At 56.1% G+C, this 21,991-nt stretch overlaps 1 protein-coding gene across 1 annotated transcript; it reads left to right on the plus strand.

The window, feature by feature from the left end:
* The first annotated feature begins 7,471 nt into the window (after positions 1 to 7,471).
* On the plus strand, positions 7,472 to 11,384 carry WNT10B (Wnt family member 10B). The gene is made up of 4 exons (XM_004599349.2): positions 7,472 to 7,585; positions 7,702 to 7,964; positions 9,560 to 9,933; positions 10,471 to 11,384. Exons 1-4 carry the CDS (start codon positions 7,512 to 7,514, stop codon positions 10,927 to 10,929), a joined length of 1,170 nt encoding a protein of 389 aa, XP_004599406.2. The 5' UTR covers positions 7,472 to 7,511; the 3' UTR covers positions 10,930 to 11,384.
* The last annotated feature ends 10,607 nt before the right edge of the window (positions 11,385 to 21,991 follow it).

Below are 21,991 nucleotides of genomic sequence, written 5' to 3' on the forward strand. Positions count from 1 at the left end.
CGTCTGAGCCGAGCGCTGACGGGCTGGCCGTCGGGGCTCATCCCCCGCCTCCCTGCCCGGTGGCCCCCGCCTCCGGGCCCGCACTGGCCGCCGACCCCTCCCCTTGGGACGCCCTCCCACGCGCGCCCGCCTCACTGCGCCTCGCGGCCGGGGCGCGTCGGGGACGAGCATCCGCCAGGGGGCGCGGCGACAGCGTGCTCGCTGCCGGGAGAATCCGCCAGTCGCCCGGCGCGCTCCGCCACTTGCGGTGGGGCTGTCCCCTCGACGTCACCGCGGGCCCAGGCGGCGTCCCTTCTGTCTCCCCCGTTCCGAGTGGCGGAAGGAAAGTTGTGGTGATTCTGGTCAGAGACTCCGGGGAAGCGCGTCCCCGCCCAGGAACCCCCGACGGCTGGCGGGGAGCGGGGAAGAAGAGGGGTAGACTGAAGGGGAGGGGTGTGTGGGTGGGGCTGTGGTCAGGGAAATCCCGGTGATGGGGTGTGTGTCTGTGTGTTGGGGGACTGGCGGAGGGGGCGCTCGAGCCCGGCGGTGGAGAGCCAGTTTGTACATGCGGGCCCGGAGCACAGGAGTGGAGTATGCGTGACTGTGTGTCCCGAGGGTGCGTTGCTCTCTGCGTCTGCCTGTGCAGAAACTTCTTGTTCGGAGATGGCTGGAAGTTTTCCAAAGAATTTTGGAATTTAGCTCAGACCAGAAGAGATCAAGTCCTCCTGTCACACGGTGGCCTGGGGCTGTGTGTCAGGAAGGCACTTGATGGGGTGTCTGGGACAGTGTGTGAAGGCGGTGGATGAGTGAGCGCAGGGCAGACTAAGAATGTGTCTGTGTCACCCTGTCGCCCTGTTTACCTTGAGCCACCTATGGTGTGTCACACTGTGGCGGGTGTCACTGGGGGAGGCAGCCGAGCTGACAGCTCTGGCAGGACACATGTCAGATGTGCAGGCAAGGAAAGAGGCGGCTGCTGGCTGAGTGAGCCTTCTGTGTCTACCTGTCCTCTCGCTTTTTCTGCCCCATTGCCGTCTTACTCCAAAACCGGTTTTCTGCACTCTTTTCAGATTTTTGCTTTTAAAAGGGAAAGGCACATTTACAGAGAGAAAGATCTGTCCTTGGTGGTTCACGCCCCAAATGGCCACAGTGACTGGGGCTGAAGGTATCCGTAGCCAGGAGCCCAGAGCCTCTTCTCGGCTTTGGGCCATCCTGGACTGCTTTCCCAGGCCACAAGCAGGGAGCTGGATGGGAAGTGGAGCAGCCGGGACACCAGGCACCTATGTGGGTCCTGGGGCTTGTAGATGGAGAATCAGTGATTTTTTTTTTTTTTTCAGTCTTGCCATCCTGAGCCCCTCCCAGGCCTCCTCAGTCAGGAACCATCTGCGGGATGTGCACTTCCCTCCCGTGTCCCAGGGACTCCAGCTCAGCTGCAAGGCCACCTCGGCCTAAGCCAGGACACTTGGCTGCTGTGGACGGGGGCAGAGGAGGTGTCACCACACACAGAAGCTCTCTCTGTCCCCTGGTGGCAGAGGAGACAAGAGGCCATGCAGTTGCTGGAGCCCACGGCCAATGGGTGAAGCAAAGAGCCAGAAGCGAGTTGTGATGACTGCAACTCAGAGCCCAGACAGGCTGCTCCCACTTCCCAGCCACCCCAGCTCAAAGTGGGCAGGGTGGAAGAACTTGTGAATACTGTCCTGTCTTTCCTTCATCTTACCTGTCCTTTAAGATGCTTTCTGACTGTCACATTGCAGTTTTTTGGCTAAGATCAAGTGTGATGTTTTTTGACTCATTTACCCAGGCCCAACCCTAAAGAGTACCAGAAATGACCAGGCTTCCCTTTCAAGGCAAGAAAATCATCCTGAAGGGCCTGCCTGCCTTTCTTCTCTCCCTCCCTCCCTCCTGCCCTCCTTCCTTCCTGTCTTCTCCTCGTGCTCGTGCTTTGTGTTTCTAATGCGTACCCAGGAACTATTGATGCAGCTGACCAGCTGAGCACACGCTGAGAAGTACTGTTAGGGTTGAGGAAAGTTTTTGTCTTAAGCATGTAAAGCCTTGGATTCATTTTTTGAAAAAATATTTATTTTTAAAGATTCTATTTCTTTTTATTGGAAAGTCAAATTTACAGAGAGAAGGAGAGACAAAGATCTTCCATTGGCTGGTTCACTCCCCATGTGGCCGCAATGGCCAGAACAGAGCCAATCTGAAGCCAGGAACCAGGAGCTTCTTCCGGGTCTCCCATGCGGGTGCAGGGTCCCAAGGCTTTGCACCGTCCTCCACTGTCTTCCCAGGCCAGAAGCAGGGAGCTGGAAGGGAAGTGGAGTAGCTGGGACATAAACCAGTGCCCATATGGGATGCTGATGCTTAGAGGCGAAGGATTCGTCAGAAGAGCCATCATGCCAGCCCAAGCCTTGCATTTTCAGATGTGCATTCATCCGAATGAAACATGATAGAGTTGTTTTAGAGGGTCTCATTCTTCCGGGATCTTCTGCCCAAGCCCAGTTATCTGGTCTCTCTAAGAGCAGAGAACCCCCCCCCCCGCCCCCGGCGGACAGCCAGCTAGACAGACAGTGCCTGGGGCTGGGGGTAGCCGTCTTGTGTCCTTTAGTGCTGTCTGCCCACGGAGGCCTAGAGGGGTTGATGAACCCCGCCTGGGTGGGGATGGCTGAAGGACAAGGAAGCCCTGGTCTGCGGCCACTGGCATTAAGTAGAGGTAGGGAGAAGGGAAAGGAGGAGAACCATGTCCTTTTGTCCACAATTCTAGCCTCCAGGAACAGGGAGGAAGTGAAGAAGGCCCTGGTGACACTCTGGGTGACCTAGCCCGGTTTCTGGCAAATCATGTTACCAGTACCACTTTACCAACATCTGTCCCCCACCATCACCAGTTTACCTGCCTACTGGGACACACCCATAAACATGGACACACGTTGTGAGAGCTGCCACTGGATGGTCCAGATCGCTTCATCCCACTGTCCCCCTTTGCTGTAATCACAACCCCATTCCTTGTCTTCAGCCTCTTCTCAGCACAGTTGCACCTTTGAACTCAAGACACCTGCTTGGCGAATCAACCGTGAGCCTCCATCACGTCACCCCACCCCACAGTCCTCAGTTCTCATCTCACTCTTCCTTCTGGGCATCCTCCTTGAAAAACATTTCCACTGGCTTCTGGAATGCTGTTTCTACCTCACTGGCTTCTCTCTTTATCTGATTTCTCCTCATTTATATTTAATTTCGAAATCCTATCACACACTAGGTTCAATCTGAGCCTTTTCTCTGTCTACACAAACTGCCTCGGTGAACTCTCTGGTTTCAACCTCCCCCTAGTTTACACCTGTCCTGGAACTCTGGACTTGCGTGCCCAGTGTTTCAATTAGCTTCTTCCACTTTCCCATTCTTGCCTGAAACTGAACCCTTGCTCGGTCTTGTCCTTGTCACTAAATGGCAACTCCATCCTCGCGGTGACTCAGCACCCAAGTCACAGTCATCCTTGCCTCACTTCTTACATTCTGTGTCCAATCAGGTAGCAAACCTTGTCCTACCGTCTTCAGAATCGAGGCTGACCTTAATCTAGTCTCACCACTCCACTGCTGGACACACCTGTGTCCCTGCGTAACCTCCTCAAAGTTTTCCCTGCTTCTAATCCTTGCCTCCCCCTCAGACACAGTCCATTCGTCTCACAGCAGAGAGAGCCAACCCGCATAGAAATCATATTGTTTCACTCCTCTGCTCAGAACCCCTTGATATCCCACGTCACTCAGTGTCGAAGTCATGCTCTTCCAGTAGCCTGTAAGACCCCCGTACACTCTGCCCTAGTCCCTGAGTCCCCGGTCCTTCTTGGTTACCACTCTCTTTCTCCATAGAGTCCTGCCCTCTAGGCGCACTGGCCTCCTTTCTAATCCCTGGGACGTGCCACGCCGCTTAGTGCCCACGGTCTGTGCACCTGCTCACCTGTTTCCGGGAATGCTCTCCAAATATTCATTCCCTTGATTCCTTTCCCCCTAGCTTTATAAAATAAATGCCCCCCCCCAGCTCCTTTCCCTCTGCTGTTTCTCTGCACCACTTTTGACCACTGATAACTTTAAAGAAAACCAGTGACATATTTCTGCTCTGTGCTAGGGGTGAGGAGTGGGGCGGGGACCTTGGGATTTAGGAAAGGGAGCTGGGGCTCAGGGTTGCAAGTTTGTGGTCGGGGAAGTCTGCTTTCCTTTCAATCACCAGAAGGCAGCATTGGCCCATTGGGTTGGGAAGGCAGGAGCAGGGAAAGGCATCGATTGTCTAGGGTGACACCCCAAAAGATGACCGGCGGCGGGGGATAGCAGGAGGGCTTGCTGCATCCCACAGGGTCTGGCGGCAGACCCTTTGGCGCCTCCGGGTGGTGGCCTGCGACGCTGCAGGCAGGCTTGGGAGGCGGAGGGCTGAGCAGCAGGGCTGAGCTCACTGCTTTAGGCGCATCCATCCCTCCTGGGCCTATAATTTGGGTTCCCCGGGCTTGGCCACCCCTATCAGCGGCTTAGCAACAGATGAGTCACTCGGGACCTGAGCCAAGGCAAACATGGGGGGTTGAAGGAGGAGGTTCCTGAGGTTGCGCCCGGCTTTAGCCACCGCCTCAGTTGCTTGATCCCCCAATCTCCAGGGGCCCCTACTCTTCATTGACCCCCCGCCCTACGGAGCCTCAGTATTCTCCTCACGTTGACATTGACATACAGTGCTACCTGATGAAGGAAGAACGACCCTGAACTCCCTCCCTGCCCTGTTGACAGCCCCCTGCTTGCCCCCTCCTGCCAAGGGCCCAACCCTTGTCAAGGTCTCTCTGGTTCCCGCCCCTCCCCTTTCCTGGAGCTGGCCGCGTGCTTGGGGTATTAGGCAATGGGTGTGCACCCGCAGCCTTCTCCAGGCCCCGCCTGTCTCACCGCCCTTGAGCTGCCTGCGGGTCAGTGCTCAGGCCAGCCGGTCGGGCTGAGGGCACTGTGGGCCAGCTCAGGCCACCCAGTCTGTGGCCTCCTGCCCCCTGAGCTGGGTCTCTCCAGGGAAGAGGGATGAGGCGTGTGGATGGATGCTGGGGTTTGGGATGGGCCTGTGCACAGGGCTCAGGGGCCTCTGAGAAGCTGAAACATGTGGTAGTGGTTCTGACCCCAGCCCTTTGTTGGCACCTGACTGCATGGTGCGTGAGCACCACCAGGGTAGAATCTGCAGGCAAGGCAAAAACAATCAAGCAACATCAACAACAATACATGCATAAACACGAAGGTCCGTGAGACCCCACTGGGAACACAGAGCTCATCTCCCTGCTCCAGGGGCACGGGACAGTGCAGACATTGGCAGGGACTGCTGAATCCAGGTGATGGATGAGAGCCACTGAGTTAGGCCTTGCAGATCTTGGTGGCCTCAAAAGCCACAAGTGGCTTGGCTTGCTTTCTGTAAACCGGAGGGAAGGAGGGAGGGTAGCTCTCCCCCACGGCAGAGGTACAAGATCAGAGTGAAGAGCCAACCTCCTGGGCCCAGGCTGCCTGGCCCATAGCGCATGCGTTCACCTCTTCAGCCATCACAGGGCTCGGCACTTAAAGGCACTCAGGAAGGTCCCCAGAGCCAAGTCCCCTGTCTCCAGTGCCTTGTGCCTTGCAGCATAGGGCCGGCCCTGCAGCAACACGGGCTGGCAGCCGGCTCTTCAGCAGAACTGGGCTGCCACCACTGAGCAAGAGGACCGGCTGTGGGCACCAGCCCCATGCCACTGCGTCCTGGGGAGCTGTGTCTGAGTCAACGTGCCTGCCTCGGGTGCGCGGGGGCCCGCCGTGCCTCGGGTTGCGGTCTGGCAGGGGCTGGGGGCGGCTGGGAAGCCTGGGGCCCCTCTCTGGCAAAAATAGCCCGCAGTGGTTAGAGCTGCGAGGGTGAGTCAGGCGAGGAGTACGGCGGCGCCTAACCCCTTCGCTGCCACCGCGGGAGCTATCCACAGCGACCCAGCCTCTGCCTGTGTGTGCCCAAGATCAGGTTCTCTCCTGGTTGCCCTCAGTCAGTGTGCAGCACACCTGACAGCCTGCAACAGGTGTCCTGGCCGACTGTCCTACAGACAGATGCTAGAGTTCCAGGAAGCGCTGCTGACCTCTGTGGGCCTCCCCCCCCGCCCCCCCGCCGCCCTCTGCCTGCAAGAGCCGCTAGGCGACCTGAGCTCTCCAGGGGCCCACGCTGACCCCTCCCAAGGGGGAGGTGCAGAGCTCCGAGGTGGGCGGGGGCGTGGGCCCACAGGCCTGACCTCCCCAGCTGGCTCCCAGTGCCCTGCAGGAGTGCTCTGGTTCAGGACTCATCAAGCCACCGTGCCAGACACCACTTGCAGCTCCATGCTCATTTGGCCTGGGGAGCCGGCTCGCGGCTGCCCTTGCAGCTGGGGGCAAAGGAAGATGCTGGAAGGTTTGGCTGCTTGGGTAGAGGCCGAGTGGCAGCCATGGCAACCCCGGTACAGGTGAGAGGAACCCTGGCCATCTCCCTGTTCAGCAGGGACCAAGCTCAAGGCAGGCGTCAGGGGAGAGGGTGTGTGTGTGTGTGTGTGTGTGTGTGTAGGCTGGGAGGAGGGGGAGCCGTGGCGTTCCCCTGGTCCAGGCTGGGAGGGGGTGGGGATGCCCCGGGCTCGGGGAGGGGCAGCAGCTTCGTCAGCCAGCGGGGCCGAGCCTCTCTCGGTGAGTTGTGCGCCAGCAGAGCCAGAGCCCCAGTTCTTCGTTTGCCGGCTCTCAGCTCTCCTGATCACTCCCTCTTTTCCTCCCGCCCTTCCTCCCCGTAGCCGTAGCCGCTGCAGCCCGCTGGGGAAGCAGTGGAGAGGAGTGGCCCCGTCTTGGAAGAATGAGGTGCTACAGAGGAGGCAGGACCCGCAGTCTCCCCACAGTCTGAGTGGCCTCAGGGAGTCCCAGCTGTGCTGGTCACGGACCCAGCGCCGCCCGAACTGCTGGAGGTAATGGGATCCGGGAGAGGAGAGGGCAGGGATTTGCTCCCAGGGACAAGTCAGCAAGACCAAGAAGGACAGATGGATGGACAACTCCCACCCACAGGAGCCAGAGATAGGGACTAGCCAGGTTTGGAGGGTAATGAACTTGGGAGCAAAGGAGGTGGGCACCAGATGGGCTGCCCCCTGAGGAGGGGAGCGGGTAGTTAGGCAAGACGGGGATCCCGCTTGTCCCAGGGACACCCCAGCCTTTGCTAGGCCTGGAGCTCCCATCTGTCCACTCCTTCCTCGCTGGGCCGTTTTTCCACCTTCTCCCAAGCCTGTTGGCCCTGGACAGTACCTGGGAGGGCACGGGGTCTGTGGGGGCGGTCCCTGGGTGGGTCTGCGGCTGAATGAGAAGGTCTCTGGCCACGAGGCTCCAGGGCTTGTGTCAGGGTCAGCCTCAGGGCCTGTGGGCCTCATCCAATGGTTGGAGTTGGGGGATATGTGTGAAGGACCAGTGGGTGTGGGTTAGGAGCTCCAAGGAAGGCCACCATCTGGTTGTTCATGCAAAGTCTCCTCTGTTGGCAGGCGCTGAGCCATCTGCCCAGCGGAGCCTCTGGGCTTCGACATGCTGGAGGGGCCCTGGCGGTGGCCTCTGCCCTCGGGCCTCACTGGTCTGCTGCTCCTAGCGCTGTGCACTGGGTGAGTGGTACCCCCCAACCTGCCCCAGCTGGCGCTGTGTCCTGAAGTCCTGGGGCAAAGCATGGGAGGGGTTTGAGGCCCGGCCCCTAGACCCCAGACTCGCTCTCTGTTTCCAGGGCGCTTAGCAATGAGATCCTGGGCCTCAAGCTGCCCGGGGAGCCGCCGTTGACGGCCAACACCGTGTGCCTGACTCTGTCGGGCCTGAGCAAGCGACAGCTGGGCCTGTGCCTGCGCAGTCCCGACGTGACGGCGTCGGCGCTTCAGGGTCTGCACATCGCGGTGCACGAATGTCAGCACCAGCTGCGGGACCAGCGCTGGAACTGCTCGGCGCTCGAGGGCGGCGGCCGCCTGCCACACCACAGCGCAGTCCTCAGGCGCGGTGAGCCCGGCGGGGCGGGTCTGCGCCTTCGCGCCCGCCGGGGCTGGGGGCGGGGGTGGGCGGCAGGCCGAGGCGCGCGGAGGCGGGAAGGGACGGGGCTCCGGGAATTCCCCCCGGGAGCCGCGCTGAGCCGGGCCTGGCCACGCGTCTGGGCCCCTGCGAGCGCTGACTTCCACCTGCGCGCTGCCGGCAAGGCAGCTGGATCCCTGCTCCCCTACCCAAAGCGCACCCTCAGCCCCCGCACCTCCTTTCCTGTCTCCGCCCTGCTCTGACTGGGTTGCACCTGTGAACGAGAGACGCCCCCAGCCCTGGAAGCTTCAAACGCCCCCATTCCCTCCCTCTGTCTCTCTTGGCTCCCTGCTCTGGACAAGTCCAGGCTGGAGTCCTCGGAGTCTCCGCGGGGGTGGAGTGACGCCCCCAACCGTTTAAGGGTTAAACCTGCTCCCCTAATTGCTGGGGTTCCCAGGAGCCAAAGCTGGGAACAAAGACCCTGATGGCTTTGAAGCTGGGGAACAGCCCCCTTCTCTGTGCTGTGGAGTTCCCAGGTGTCCCTCCCCTGAGCAGGTGAGGAACTGGTGCAGGGGCAGTCAACAGGTCACTGCTGGTCTGGAAGGCGTGACTTGGGGAGGCATCCCTGCCGCTCCCCAACGCCCTGTTCCCTCCTCACTCCCCGAGGAGTGAAGATCCGTGGGGGGCTCAGCCCAGGGGTGGGGGCAATGCTCCGGGGACTCTAGGGTTAATAGGCAGCTGCCATCTGCAGGGGAATTCCCAAGACGTGTGCAAACAGCTTCTTGGAACGTGGGGCTTGGGGATCCGGAGGCTGGCCCAGGAGCCCTGGCGTCCAGGTACAAGAAGCCTGGCCGCTGTCTCTTTCATCTTCAGGGCTCTAGAGATCAGCAAGGGACTTGTCCTTCTGCTGGGAGCCTGGTGCAAGGGCAGGGCTTTGCTGCTCGGATGGGTAGGGCAGCGTCTTGCTAAGGGCTGGACATTCTGAGCCTCTTGACACCACTCCCATCCCCATAACATAAGAAGGCAGAAGCCAATCTTTTAAGAGGGCCTTAGGGAAAATCACCCCCCACCCCTTCCTCTTCCCAGTGTTTTATAAGGTAATACCAGGTTAGTTCAGAAAAATAGGGCAGATCTCAAACTCAAGCCTGGGATGGGGCAGACAGAGAGTCCAATTACTTGAGTACTTTAGGGGTGTTGGGGTGGTGGAGGGGTAGCTTGATTAAAAGACTGATTAAGCTAATCCTGGAGGAATAGAAAGAACCCCCACAAAGCTTCCTGCAGGGCTGGGGAGTTTCGAAGGTTTTCAGATGTGGAACTCAGTTGAACTCATCTTCAAAGACCTCAGGGACTCCCTCCTAGTCTCGGGGTCTCTCCCTCCTGGGCGAGCTCTTTCATGCACACCTGAAAACCACAGACTTCAAGAGGGATAATGGGGCTCCAAGATCGAGCTGTCTTCCTTCACAGACATGTGAGCCGCAGGCTTCTACGCTCTGCTCCGGGAGTTGCCCAGGGTCATGGTCCCGTTAGGAATCGCCTTCCCCCTTCTCAGCCTCTGCCCCCCATCATAGCTTTCTTCTCGTCCCCAGGTTTCCGTGAGAGCGCCTTCTCCTTCTCCATGCTGGCTGCTGGGGTGATGCATGCGGTAGCCACAGCCTGCAGCCTGGGCAAGCTGGTGAGCTGTGGCTGTGGCTGGAAGGGCAGTGGTGAGCAGGACCGGCTGAGAGCCAAGCTACTGCAGCTGCAGGCACTGTCCCGGGGCAAGAGTTTCCCCCACTCCCTGCCCAGCCCTGGCTCCAGCTCCGGCTCTGGCCCTGGCCCCCAGGACACGTGGGAATGGGGTGGCTGTAACCATGACATGGACTTTGGAGAGAAGTTCTCTCGGGACTTCTTGGATTCCAGGGAAGCTCCCCGGGACATCCAGGCAAGAATGCGAATCCACAACAACAGGGTGGGGCGCCAGGTATGTGTCTGCACCTCCTTCGGAGTTCCCTAGCCTTGGTTGGAGCTTGAGAGGCACAGCAGAGCGGCAGGCTGTGGCCTAGTGGCTGCAAGCAGGTTGTGCGGACATACCGGCCTAGTGTCTGAACGGCCTGGCAGCACCTACCTTACACTGCCCTAAACACTGAGCTGGCAAATAGCCAAGGCACCCAACTTAGTACCTAGCCCTCCCCTTGCTACCTGGTGGCTGTTACTACAGTTTGCATTCCCTCCAGAATTTAGGGTGCTGTGGGCCAGTCAAGGGTGCCTTTAAAAAGACAGGTGGAGCTGAGCCTTGCTTCCATGACCAGCTAGGAACCAAAATTCGTGTTGCTTTGGCTTTAGTGCTGGGATGTCAAACAAGCCAATTGGGCTGACAGTTAACTCTGCCATGCCCTCTCTCTTCTGATATCCCTTGCCTGCAGTGGCTGTCTCTCTCCACCCTGGGTTCTGGGTCCTTCCCTGTGCTGCTCTCATGGCCTGCGCCTCACCTTCACCCCTCTCCTCTCTGATGCACTAGGTGGTAACGGAAAACCTAAAGCGGAAATGCAAGTGCCACGGCACTTCGGGCAGCTGCCAGTTCAAGACATGCTGGAGGGCAGCTCCGGAGTTCCGGGCAGTAGGGGCTGCGCTGAAGGAGCGGCTGGGCCGAGCCATCTTCATTGACACGCACAACCGCAACTCAGGAACCTTCCAACCCCGCCTGCGTCCCCGGCGCCTCTCAGGAGAGCTGGTCTATTTTGAGAAGTCACCTGACTTCTGTGAACGGGACCCCAGCGTGGGCTCCCCAGGCACCAGGGGCCGGGCCTGCAACAAGACCAGTCGTTTGCTGGATGGCTGTGGCAGTCTGTGCTGCGGCCGGGGGCACAACGTGCTGCGGCAGACTCGCGTGGAGCGCTGCCACTGTCGCTTCCACTGGTGCTGTTACGTGCTGTGCGAGGAGTGCCGGGTCACAGAGTGGCTCAATGTGTGCAAGTGAGGGTCAGTCCACCTGGCGGCGGGGGCAGGGGGAAGGGGAGCCCTTGGCTGTCATTTCTGTCCCTGCTCGCTCTTGGCCTCCCTGCATGCTCAAAACAGCTACTTGGTGTTTCCGACTTGGCTTTGGGAGTGGTAGGGGGCTAGGTAGAATCCTTGTCCCCCTCCCTGCCAGGCAGAGTTGGCTGGATTGAGGAGGGCGTTGTCATCTGTCTTCCTTAAACACTTGAGTGGCCCAAGATGCAATTCACTGTATTCTCGGTGGCAGGTATCCTTTAACCCTGTGTTGGTCCCTATTGTTTGGCCACTTCCTGTCTGTTGATTGACAACTCCAGGCATGTGGAATTTAGAGGTGGAACCATGAGATCTATATCTAAAAAGAGACTACCCACTCCCATTGACTGTTGCCCGCCTCCTGCCTCCCCTCTTGTGGGGTAATGGGAGACAGTGGGACAAGATGGGAGGAGGGTGGGCTTCCTTCTCCTGGAGCCTCAAAGGTGTCTGTCCAGGCGTTGGGGAGCGTGGCTCCTTCTATCCAGGTGTGAAGCGGGACCCTCCAAAGGAAGGGCTTTCAGCCAAGACTCCCAGGGTATCTTCTTGTTTCTTCAGTAGGAGGGGTGGGAATGGATAATTTATTGTACCAAGACTTGTTCTTGGCTCCTGTTTGAAACGAAAATAAATTAAGTTACCGTGCTGGCGAAAGCAAATGATAATGCTGTCTTCCAATGCTTGGGGTCCCATGCTGTGGTCTCTTTTCCAGGTGAGGCCTACCCTGCTGTAGCCAGTGCCTGCTGAGTCCCACCAAGGGTTTGAACTGGTCTTCAGTGACTTGGCTGGCTGTTTTGGTGGGAGAAGACACAGAACCTAAATGTTGACTTGTTTATTCTCTTTGTGGCCCCATTCCATCGCTGCTGCAGAACAGGGGTCGGCCATTTCTCCCCAGTGGAGGTCTAGAGAGTAAATATATTGGCTTGTAGTCTTTGTCCCAACGACTCAACTCTGCCATTATAGAGGAAAAGCAGCCACAGGCCCTATATGAACATGAGTGTGGCAGTGTCCGATTAAACAGCACCCGTACAGATGGGCTGCAGGACGAATCAGCCCCTTTGGCTGTGGTTTGCTGACCACCTGCTCTAGACAGTGAGGTCAGCTCTGCTTCAGCCTTGTCAGGTCTTAAGTTTATCTCCATGTGGAACCTGGACCCACAACAACGGGTGCTATTCTCTTCAAACTCCGAACCAGGAACTTGGGAGGTAGATGCGAGGCTGATGGCAAATCCACAAAAGTAATTTCCTACTCTTAAAATGGAGTTCTTTGCTCTGGACACCCAGCAAACCCATGATACTTTCCATTAAACTATCTACATATATTTTTGTCCTTCAGAAAGTCAATGAGAGAGAGAGAGAGAGAGAGAAAGAGAGAGAGAGAGAGAGCGAGCTTATGCCTGCAACAGCCTGGGCTGGGCCATGTGACACCAGAAGGCAGCAACTTTTTCCAGTTCTCCCACCTGGGTGACAGGGCCATCCAGGACTGGGTGGCAGTACTTGAGCCATCAGGTGTGCAAGGCCAGAACACCTAGGTCCAGGGACCACTGTGGCCACAGCTGAGATGTGGTGCGTGTGAAATGTCCCGGGAGGGGCTTTGGGGGATGTGTAGGTGGGGGGACTACTGAGGAAGTACAATGCAGATGAGGGGTGACTTCCAGGGTACTTTCATGGACCAGCCTGCTGCAAGTGCAAGGAGCCAAGCTAGCTGAGACCAGGTGGTTTCGAGAGGAGGGAAGCTGGATGACGCGTTTGAGTCAGGCCAGGACACCTGCCCATGTGGAAGACCTGGGCTAGCTGGCATCAGTCAGCCCACTGGAACACACCAAACTTGGGGCTGGGGGGCCTGCCTGACAGGACTAACCCATAGTACCCATGAGGCAGAGGGTGAGGCATGTTAGACTGGGCCATGACACTAACCAACACACAAGAGAACCTGGTCTGGGAGCGGATTCTGAGGGGGAATGCATGGGTTCATCCTCGTGGGACTGCAATGCCTGCTGGTTTGCATAAGAGCTAGGGACAGTGAAGGCCCAAGTGAGGCAGGACCATGAAACTCACCAATACTTATGGGAACTGGAGTTAAGTAGGCCAGGGCCTGGCAGGATTGCCTAGTGGCTAAGTCTTCACCTTACAACCACTGTGGTCCCGTATCGCACCTGTTCATATCCGTCTGCTCCACTTCCCATCCAGCTCCCTGACTGTGACCTGGGAAAGCAGTAGAGCCTTGGGACCCTGCATCCTCATGGGAGACCTAGAGGAGGCTCCTGACTCATGCCTTTGGATCGGCTCAGCTCTGGCTGTTGTGACCACTTGGGGAGTAAACCAGTGAATAGAAGATCTTTTTGTCTGTCTTTTCCCTCTCTCTGTATATCTGCCTTTCCAATAAAAGTAAATACATTTTTTTTTAATTATTGGAAAGGCAGATATACAGAGGAGGAGAGAGAAAGGAAGATCTTTCAACCACCGATTCACCCTACAAGTGACTGCAATGGCCGGAGCTGAGCCAATCCAAAGCCAGGAGCCAGGAGCTTCCTCCGGGTCTCCCACGCGGGTGCAGGGTCACAAGGCTTTGGGCTGTCCTCAACTGCTTTCCCAGGTCACAAGCAGGGAGCTGGATGGGAAGCGGGGCCTCCAGGATTAGAACTAGCGCCCATACGAGATCCCAGCGCATTCAAGTTGAGGATGTTAGCCGCTAGGTTACTGTGCCAGGACCCCCTCTTCTTTTTTTTAATGTAGGCCAGGTTGGCCCAAGCTGCAGCGCCCACAGATACACCCAAGAGTTGGGTTTCAGGACGGGCTGGGATGCAGCATCTACCAGCACTCACAAAGGCTGAAGATGGGGAGTGGACTCTGCTGGGCAGGGCCCTAGCACCTGTAGACATGCGTAAGATCTGGATCTGACAGGGTGCCTGGTGAGGGGAGTTGGGGAACTCCCCTACTAGGCTTCAGTTCCTGCTGATGAGCACAACAGTTGGGGCTGGGTGTAGGCCAGACCAGGCAGGGCTGCTCCACTTGTCAGCAGATGTGTGGGCCAGCTAAGGGGTGGGTTTGGGGGACAGACTAAATAAGGCCAGGCCATGTCGTAGCATACATCGGCGTGTGTGGGAGCCAGGATGGGCTTGAGGCCATGCCAGGCTATGCTTTTGTAGCTGCCTGTTTGCATGAGAGCCAGGGAATGGGGCAGACTGAGCAGAGCTAGGTTGCTGCACCCACCAGTGAGAGTTAGGGGTGGACTGGGTCAGGACAGGCTGCAGCATCTGATGGCAAAGGCCAAGACAGGAGATGGGCTATGTTAGGCTGGGTTAGAGCAGCCACCGGCATGTGCAAGATCTGTGATTGGGAACAACTCTGGTTGGGGAGCTAAGGGGAAGCCCCTGTTGGGCTGCGATTCCCACTTGTGAGTGGAAGCATTGGAATGGGGACAGTGAACAATACTGGATATGGCTGCAGCATCCCTCAGCATGGCTGTGGACTGGATTCAGGATGTGCCAGACTGGGCTTGGCTCCAGCACCCACTGGTGCTTGCAAGAGTCTGAGTGGGTATAGGACAGGCTGGGCTAGGTCTTGGCACGTGTTGAACCATGTCAGAGCTGGGTCTTGGGGTGGACCAGGCAGGACTGGGATGTAACACCCAAAAGTAAGAGCCAGAACGAGTGTGGGCCTATCAGGTAAGGCTGTTGTTCCTGCCAGGACAGGAGACGGGCCAAGTCGGGCTGGGCCAAGGACCGATTGGCATGCGTGAGATCTGCCACTGGGAGGTGACCCGATAGAGGAGCTTGGGGAATTCTTTGTCAGCATGCGGTCCCTGCTGGTGAACTCAAGAACTAAGGCTGGCAGCCAGGTTATAGTACCCACTGGGTCAGGTTTGGGGCAGGTCAGGCTGGGTCAAGACATAGCACTCACTGGCAGATGTGAGAACCAAGATGGGGTGTGAGAGAGGCATGGTGGGACCACAACGCCAACCAGTCCACAATAAGGCTGGGACTGGGTGCTGGCTAGGCTGAGCTAGGTTGTAGCACCAACCAGCATGAGCTGGAACTGGGGGCAAGCTGGGCAGAACCAGGCTGTAGCACCATTGGTGAATGCTCAGGCAAAGCAGGCCATGCCAGCTGGAGCTGCAGCACCCACCAGCACACGCAAGCTTCTGGAGGTGGCTCACTACTCCAGCTGCTGAGCGAGAGAACTGCAGACTCTGTCAGGCTGGGCAGGGCTAAAAAGTCCATTGGCCTACAGTTCCTGCTAGGACAGGAGGTGAACTGAGTAGGGTTGGCTCAAGGACCCCCTGGTATGCACAAAATCTGGCATTGGGAGGGGTTCTGATGGAGGAGCCTGGGCAACTCCTCTGGCAGGACACAGTCCCTGCAGGTAAGCGCAAGAAGCATGATAGGAAACAGCCCAAAATAGGCCATGGACAGTTTCCTACTGACACACATTTGGCATGGGTCAGGGGCAGACCAGGCTGAATCAGTTCATGTCATCCACTGGCAAATCCGAACACCAGAACAGTGTGGGTTGAGCTGGGTTTGGTCGCGACAAAACCAGTACACATTATGGAATGCTAGGGCGTGGTTGCCTGTACTGGATTTGACTGCAGCACCCAACCAGCACACGTGAGATCCAGGAAGGGAGGGGCAGAGCTGGCAGGGGGATTAAGGGGCTGGTCCCCTCGCCAGACAGCTACTCCCACTGGAGAGCGTGGGCTGGGATGGGGACAGACCAGACTAAGCAAGGCTGCAACACCTGTGCGCTGCAAGTGGACTAGAGCAGGGAAAAGCCAGGCTGGGCTGATTATTCCTGCGGGTGCAAGCATAAATTAGAATGGGTGAGGGATGCTTGGGCTTAGCCGCAGCATTAGCTGGCAGAAGCTGGCACTGGGGACTAATTCTGTCAAGTCAAATCACAGAACCTCCTAAGGAGTGCATAAACCGGGACTGAGAGAGACCTGGGAGGGAAAAAGTGGGTTCCCCCTTCTTGGGTCACTACTCCCGCGGGAGGGCATGAAAACTAGGACGGGGCTGGGGTGGCTAGATAGAGAGGCACTCAACAACATCCATGAGGGCTGGATGGTTGAGCTGGTTAGATGGAACTAAGCTTTAATACCCAGTGACAAGTACAAGAGCCAAATGAGATGGGGGACAGACTGGTCTACTGCTACACATACTGGCAAATCAGGGTAGGGGGCGGGCCTGGTGGGGGTTATTGTGGGTGGCCCCGACTAGGCTGCAGCTCCCACTGGTTGATGTAAGGGCCGAGTATGTGCTGGGCAGAACCAGACTGGACTGCAACACCCATTGGTTCCAGTGGAAGTTGGGGCTGGAAACAGAACCAACCCAGCAATTGCAACCACCAGCTGATCGGGGTGATGGACTGTGCCGGGCCCTGTGCTTGCTAGAACATACAAGAATCTGGTCTGGGAATACCTCAAAGTTTCTTTGGAGATCTCCGCAATCAAACTGCTGGACTCAGAACTCTAATCAAGAAAAGACAGAAGACAGAACAGGTCAATCATTCATCTCAGCTATATGTTGGCAGCGAAATATGGGGCAAACGGAGACTTTATGATGGACCATATCAACCAGTGGGCGACCTCATCGAGCGAAACTGGCAGCGATTCATAACTGGAGAACTATTAAAACCACTTGAGCAAATATCTCAGAGCATGCTCCACATCCGGAACTTGGGGTGGGCGGGAAACTGGGTGGGGCTTCTCCGTCAATATCCCCCTTTACCTCAGATACATGATGGAAACAATATGGACATAATAGTATTACCCACTTCCCTATACCCCCTGAACCTTTTTCTTTTTAACCGTAATTAACTATGTAAAGATTGTCAACAACAATACAATAAAATAAATTAAAAAAAAAAAAGTCCATTGGCCTGTATGTGAGCCGGGTTAGGGTAGAGCCAGGCTGGGCTAAGCGACCATATCCACTGGCACATGCGTGAGCCAGAGTAAGTGCAGGCTGATTGGGCTTTGCTGCAGCATCAGCTGGCAAGTGCTGGGATTGAGGGCAAGTCCTCTCAGGCTAGACTGCAGAAGCACCTAGCAAATGCAAGATCTGGGGTTAGGAGTGGGCCCAGTATGGAAACTATGGGCACTTCTCTGATGGGCTGCAGCTTCTACCAGTGAGCATGAGAACCAGGGCTGGTGGAGGGCCTGGCTGGACAGGTGGTAGCACCTACCAGCGTAAGTATGAACTGGATAGTGAGGTTGGTTGGACTGAGCTAGGCCTCAGCACCCATTGGTATGTACAAGAACCAAATGGGATGTGGGGCAGATAGGGCCAGTCTGCTGCACATACTGGCATGCACAGGAACCAGGGCTGGGGTTGGGCCTAGTGGGGATTATGAGGTATTGCTCTGACTAGGCTGCAGTTCCACTGGTGTGTGGTGGGCAGGGTTAGGCTGGGCCACGGCATCTGTTCGTTTGCATATGAGATGGCGCTGGAGACAGAATTGACCCAGCACCTGCAACCACAGGTGTGTGTGCAGGCTGATCCCGCACTGGCTGGCACACACAGCAGTCAGGTCTGGGGTCGCCTCAGACGAGGGTTCTTTGGGGAATCCCCTAACCTAGACTGCTGGGCTCAACATTCTGATCATGGGAAAAATCACAGGGTCTGTGGTCTGACTGTGGAGCCATGGGGCCTGCTCAGTTGTTGAAGCCTGTGCAGTGGATAGCATGCCTAGACGCACATGGGGGGCATGACAGATCATTGAGGCTTACAGAGGACATCTAGTAAGTAGCGTGGCCTAGGCTGGAGGGCAGAACAAACTGAACAATTCTCCTGGCCAAGCTTTGACAGCAAGTATCTGGGTGAACAGAGACTCTAAGGTGGACTAAGTCAGTCAAGGGACACTGAAGGAATTTCTCCAACCTTGGAGCAATGAAATCAACAGCATCTCAGAACTATCAGAATCACTTAAGCAGTACCCTCAGAACACGCTCCACATCAGGGATCCTAGGATATTGAGTGCCCGTCCCGCATCCCCGGGGAACTGATGTGATTAGACCTCTGGAAGTGGCCCTCTCCCCTTCCCTCCATCCTTTGCCCCGTATACAGGAAGAAAAAAATTTTTTTAAAAAAGATTTATTTATTTTATTACAAAGTCAGATATACAGAGAGGAGGAGAAACAGAGAGGAAGATCTTCCGTCCGATGTTTCACTCCCCAAGTGAGTGCATTGGCCAGTGCTGTGCCGATCCGAAGCCGGGAACCAGGAACCTCTTCCGGGTCTCCCACACGGGTGCAGTGTCCCAAAGCTTTGGGCCGTCCTCGACTGCTTTCCCACGCCACAAGCAGGGAGCTGGATGGGAAGTGGAGCTGCCGGGATTAGAACCGGCGCCATATGGGATCCCGGGGCTTTCAAGGCGAGGACTTTAGCTGCTAGGCCACGCCACCGGGCCCGGGAAGAAAAAAATTGAAAGCAATTTTCTCATCCATTTTCCCCAGTTCCTCTACCCTTCCCATCCTAATCGGTAGTCCACATGGGCATATATCCTTCTCAACTATGTAAACGCAGTTATTATAAAAAATAGGCTCTTTTAGCCGCACATTCTAAGACCATGTTATTATTTTTAAGACTTATTCTATTTTTAATTTATTTTTATTGGAAAGGAAGATTTACAGAGAGAAGGAGAGATACAGAGAAAGATCTTCTGTCTGCTGGTTCATGTCCCAAGTGACTGCAATGGCTGAAGCTGAGCTGATCCGAAGTGAGTTCCTCTTTCTAAATCTCCCAGGTGGGTGCAGGGTCCCAATGTTTTGAGCATCCTGTGCTACTTTTCCACACCACAAGCAAGGAGCTGGATGGGAAGTGGAACATCTGGGACATGAACCTGCATCCGTATAGGATCCCAGCTCCTACAGGGAGAGAATTTAGTCACTGAGTCATAGTGTTGGCCCAGATTTATTTATATTTTCAATATATTTTTTATTTTGATAATCTTACATAGTTGATTAGGGCACAAAGGGTCAAGGGCTACAGGAAAGTGGGTAAGATCATTGCTTCCATGCTAATATCATATATATTTTTTCTGTATTTGGGGTAAGGGGAGAGATAAAAGGAAAAGCCCCACCCAGCCTCCCACACACCCCCGTTCCCCGACGCGGGGCATGCTCTGAGGGTCCTGCTCAAGCAGTTTTGATAGTTTGACAGTTCTGAATTGCTGCCAGTCTTGCCATTCCACGCATGATGAATTTTCTTCAGAATCCACTGAAGTCTCTTTCTGGTTGGAGTTCTGAGATCAACAGTTCAATTGGAGGGATCCCCAGAGAAACTTTGTCTGAGGTGATCCCAGACCTGATTCTTGTGTGTGCTTGCCAGTACAGGGTCCGGCACAGTCCAATGCCCCAATCAGCTTATGCACATGCTGGTGGTTGCAATTGCTGGGTCAGGTCTGTTTCCAGCCCTGTCTTGCACACGAACCGATGGGTATTGCAGTCCAGCCCGATCCTGCCCACTTCATACTCGGCCCTGACGCAAACCAGCGGGAATTACAGCCTAGTCAGGGTGACTCCCCATAACCTGCACCAGGCCTGCCCCCTACTCTGGTACCATGCTTGCCAGTATGTACCGCAGACTTGTTCAGTCTGTCTCACAGCCCATTTAGCTCTCATACGTGTCAATGGGCATTGAAGCCTAGTTCAACCCAACCAACCCTACCATCTAGTCCACACACATACTGGCAGGTGCCTTTTTGCCTAGCCATCTGTGCCCCAGCCCTGGTTTTCATGCTCTTCAGTGGGAGTGGTAACCCAAAAGGCAGGTGCCCACTATTTTGCTACTAGGACACTCCAACTTCCAGATTATGCACTGTCCAGGTGGTTGAGTTTAACTTGGCAGATTTAGCCCCCAGTGCCAGCTTCTGCCAGCTGATGCTGCGGCAAAGGCCAACCAACCCTCACCCACTCTAATTTTTGTTTGCACCAGTCGGAACAGTCAGCCCAACCTGGCTTTTCCCTGATCTAGTTCGCATGAGGCCCACAGGTGTTGTAGCCCTGCTGGTCTGGTCTGCCCACATCCCAACTCTCCAATGGGAGTGATTGTCCAGCAGGGGAGCCCTCCATATTCCCCCTGCCGCCTTTATCCATTTCCTCCCTGGTTTTATGTGTGCTGTTTGGGTGCTGTGGTCACATCTGGTAAGGTTCACCTCACCTTGGCATTCTGTAATGTGCACTGGTATGCATTGTGACCAAACCTGGCTTGACCCACACTCTGTTCTGGTGCTCAGATTCACCAGCGGGTGATGTGAACGGGTTCAGCCTGATCTGCCCCCAACCTATGCCACATGTATGCTGGTGGGTATCTTTCTCTGGCCTGGTCTGGGTCGCTCCCTATTGTGATTATTGCGCTCACCTGCAGGGACTGTGTCCCGACAGAGGAGTTTCCCAAGCTCCTCCATCAGAACCTCTCCCTTTGCCAGATCTTGCCCTCACTGGTGGGTCCATTGACCAGCCCTACTTAGTCCACCTCCTGTCCTGGCAGTAACACTGGCCTTTCCATGCTGGCCTTCAATCCACTCCAGTTCTTACTGTTGGATGTTTCAGCCCAGCCAAGGCTTGTCCATACCCAGACACTGCTCACACATGGCTCAGTAGGGGCAGAGACCCAGCCTAGTATGTCCTGCATCTACCCAGGTTCTCCAGAGCACCAGATGAGGCTGGCATCTAGTCCAGTTAGGTGTACCCAGCCCCAGTCCACACTTGTGCCAAGGGAGATTGCAGCCATACCCAGACCAGAATGCAGGCCCCATTCTGGCCCCTGCACTCACCGGGGGAACCCCAACCCAGCAAGGGTGTACTCTCATAGCTCCCCAACTGAGCCTATTCCCAGCCACAGATTATATGCATGCCAATGGTTGCTCTGACCCAGTTGACTTAGCCCCTCACCTGTCTTGGCCTTTGCCTTCGATGCTGTGGCCTAGTATCCCCGGTTCATGCAGGCCAGTCGGTGTAAGAGCCTAGCTCAGCATGACCTGTTGTCCAGCCTGATTTCTGTTCTTCCTTGTGAGTTAAGGTTTGCTCAGCCGTGCCCGGTCCACCCCCTTCCAGTTGCAGCTCAGCCCCCCCCCACACCCTGTTTTAGGATGCAAATTTGGGTGCTGCTGCCTTGGTAGGTTCCATGGTCACACCTAGCTCAGCCCATCACCACCCCAGCTTGTGAGCTAACCTGCAGGATTTTTATTTCCACAGGGTTGGGCCCACACTTTCCCCCACAGAATCTAACCCCAGACCTGGTTCCCTCGTGTGTCAGTTAGTATCTTGACCCTGCCAAGTGTGACCCATCTCCTCTTTCACCACTCAGTCAGGTACTGGTACCAGACAGGCCCCCATCATAGCTTTCATGTGGACTGTTATGTGGTGGTCAGTGATGCTCTATGCTAACAGCCCATCTCAGGATTCCCATGTGGGCTGGTCAATCAGTCTGGCCCAAATAGATCTTATGGACTCTCCCCTCCAAACCACCAGGTCTCAGTACCCATGCTTGCCAGAAAGTTCTGTGACCCTGTCGCTGGGAATCACCCAGGATTCATCTCTCACCTACACTCACACTGGGCTTATCCATGGATGTCCCTAGGCAGCAATTACAAACCCTAAAGACCCCAGAGCTCACCACTGGGTGGCCAGCAGGCAGAGCCTGGCGCACTTGGTGTGCTGGCTGCCCAAAGCCTAGGACTTGGTCACTGCCTTTTGGCAGTGACTTTGGCCTGAGTCCCCAGCATTGGGTCTGGCCTGGCCGTGGCACCCCCCACAGCCACCACACTGCAGGAGGCTCCTTTTGCCCCAGCCCACAGCCGAACCCAGATTTATGTATTTATGTATTTATTTATTTTTCAGATTTATTTTTATTAGAAAGCATGTTTTACAGAGAGGAGGAGGGATAGATTAGATCTTTCATCTGCTGGTTCACTTCCCAAATGGTTGTAATGTCAAGAGTCAGGCGTCCCCTGGGTGTGCAGGATCCCAAGACCTTGGCCCATCCTCTGCTGCTTTCCCAGGCCATCAGCAGAGAG

This window comes from Ochotona princeps, chromosome 15, assembly GCF_030435755.1.
Source record: "Ochotona princeps isolate mOchPri1 chromosome 15, mOchPri1.hap1, whole genome shotgun sequence".
NCBI lineage: Eukaryota > Metazoa > Chordata > Mammalia > Lagomorpha > Ochotonidae > Ochotona > Ochotona princeps.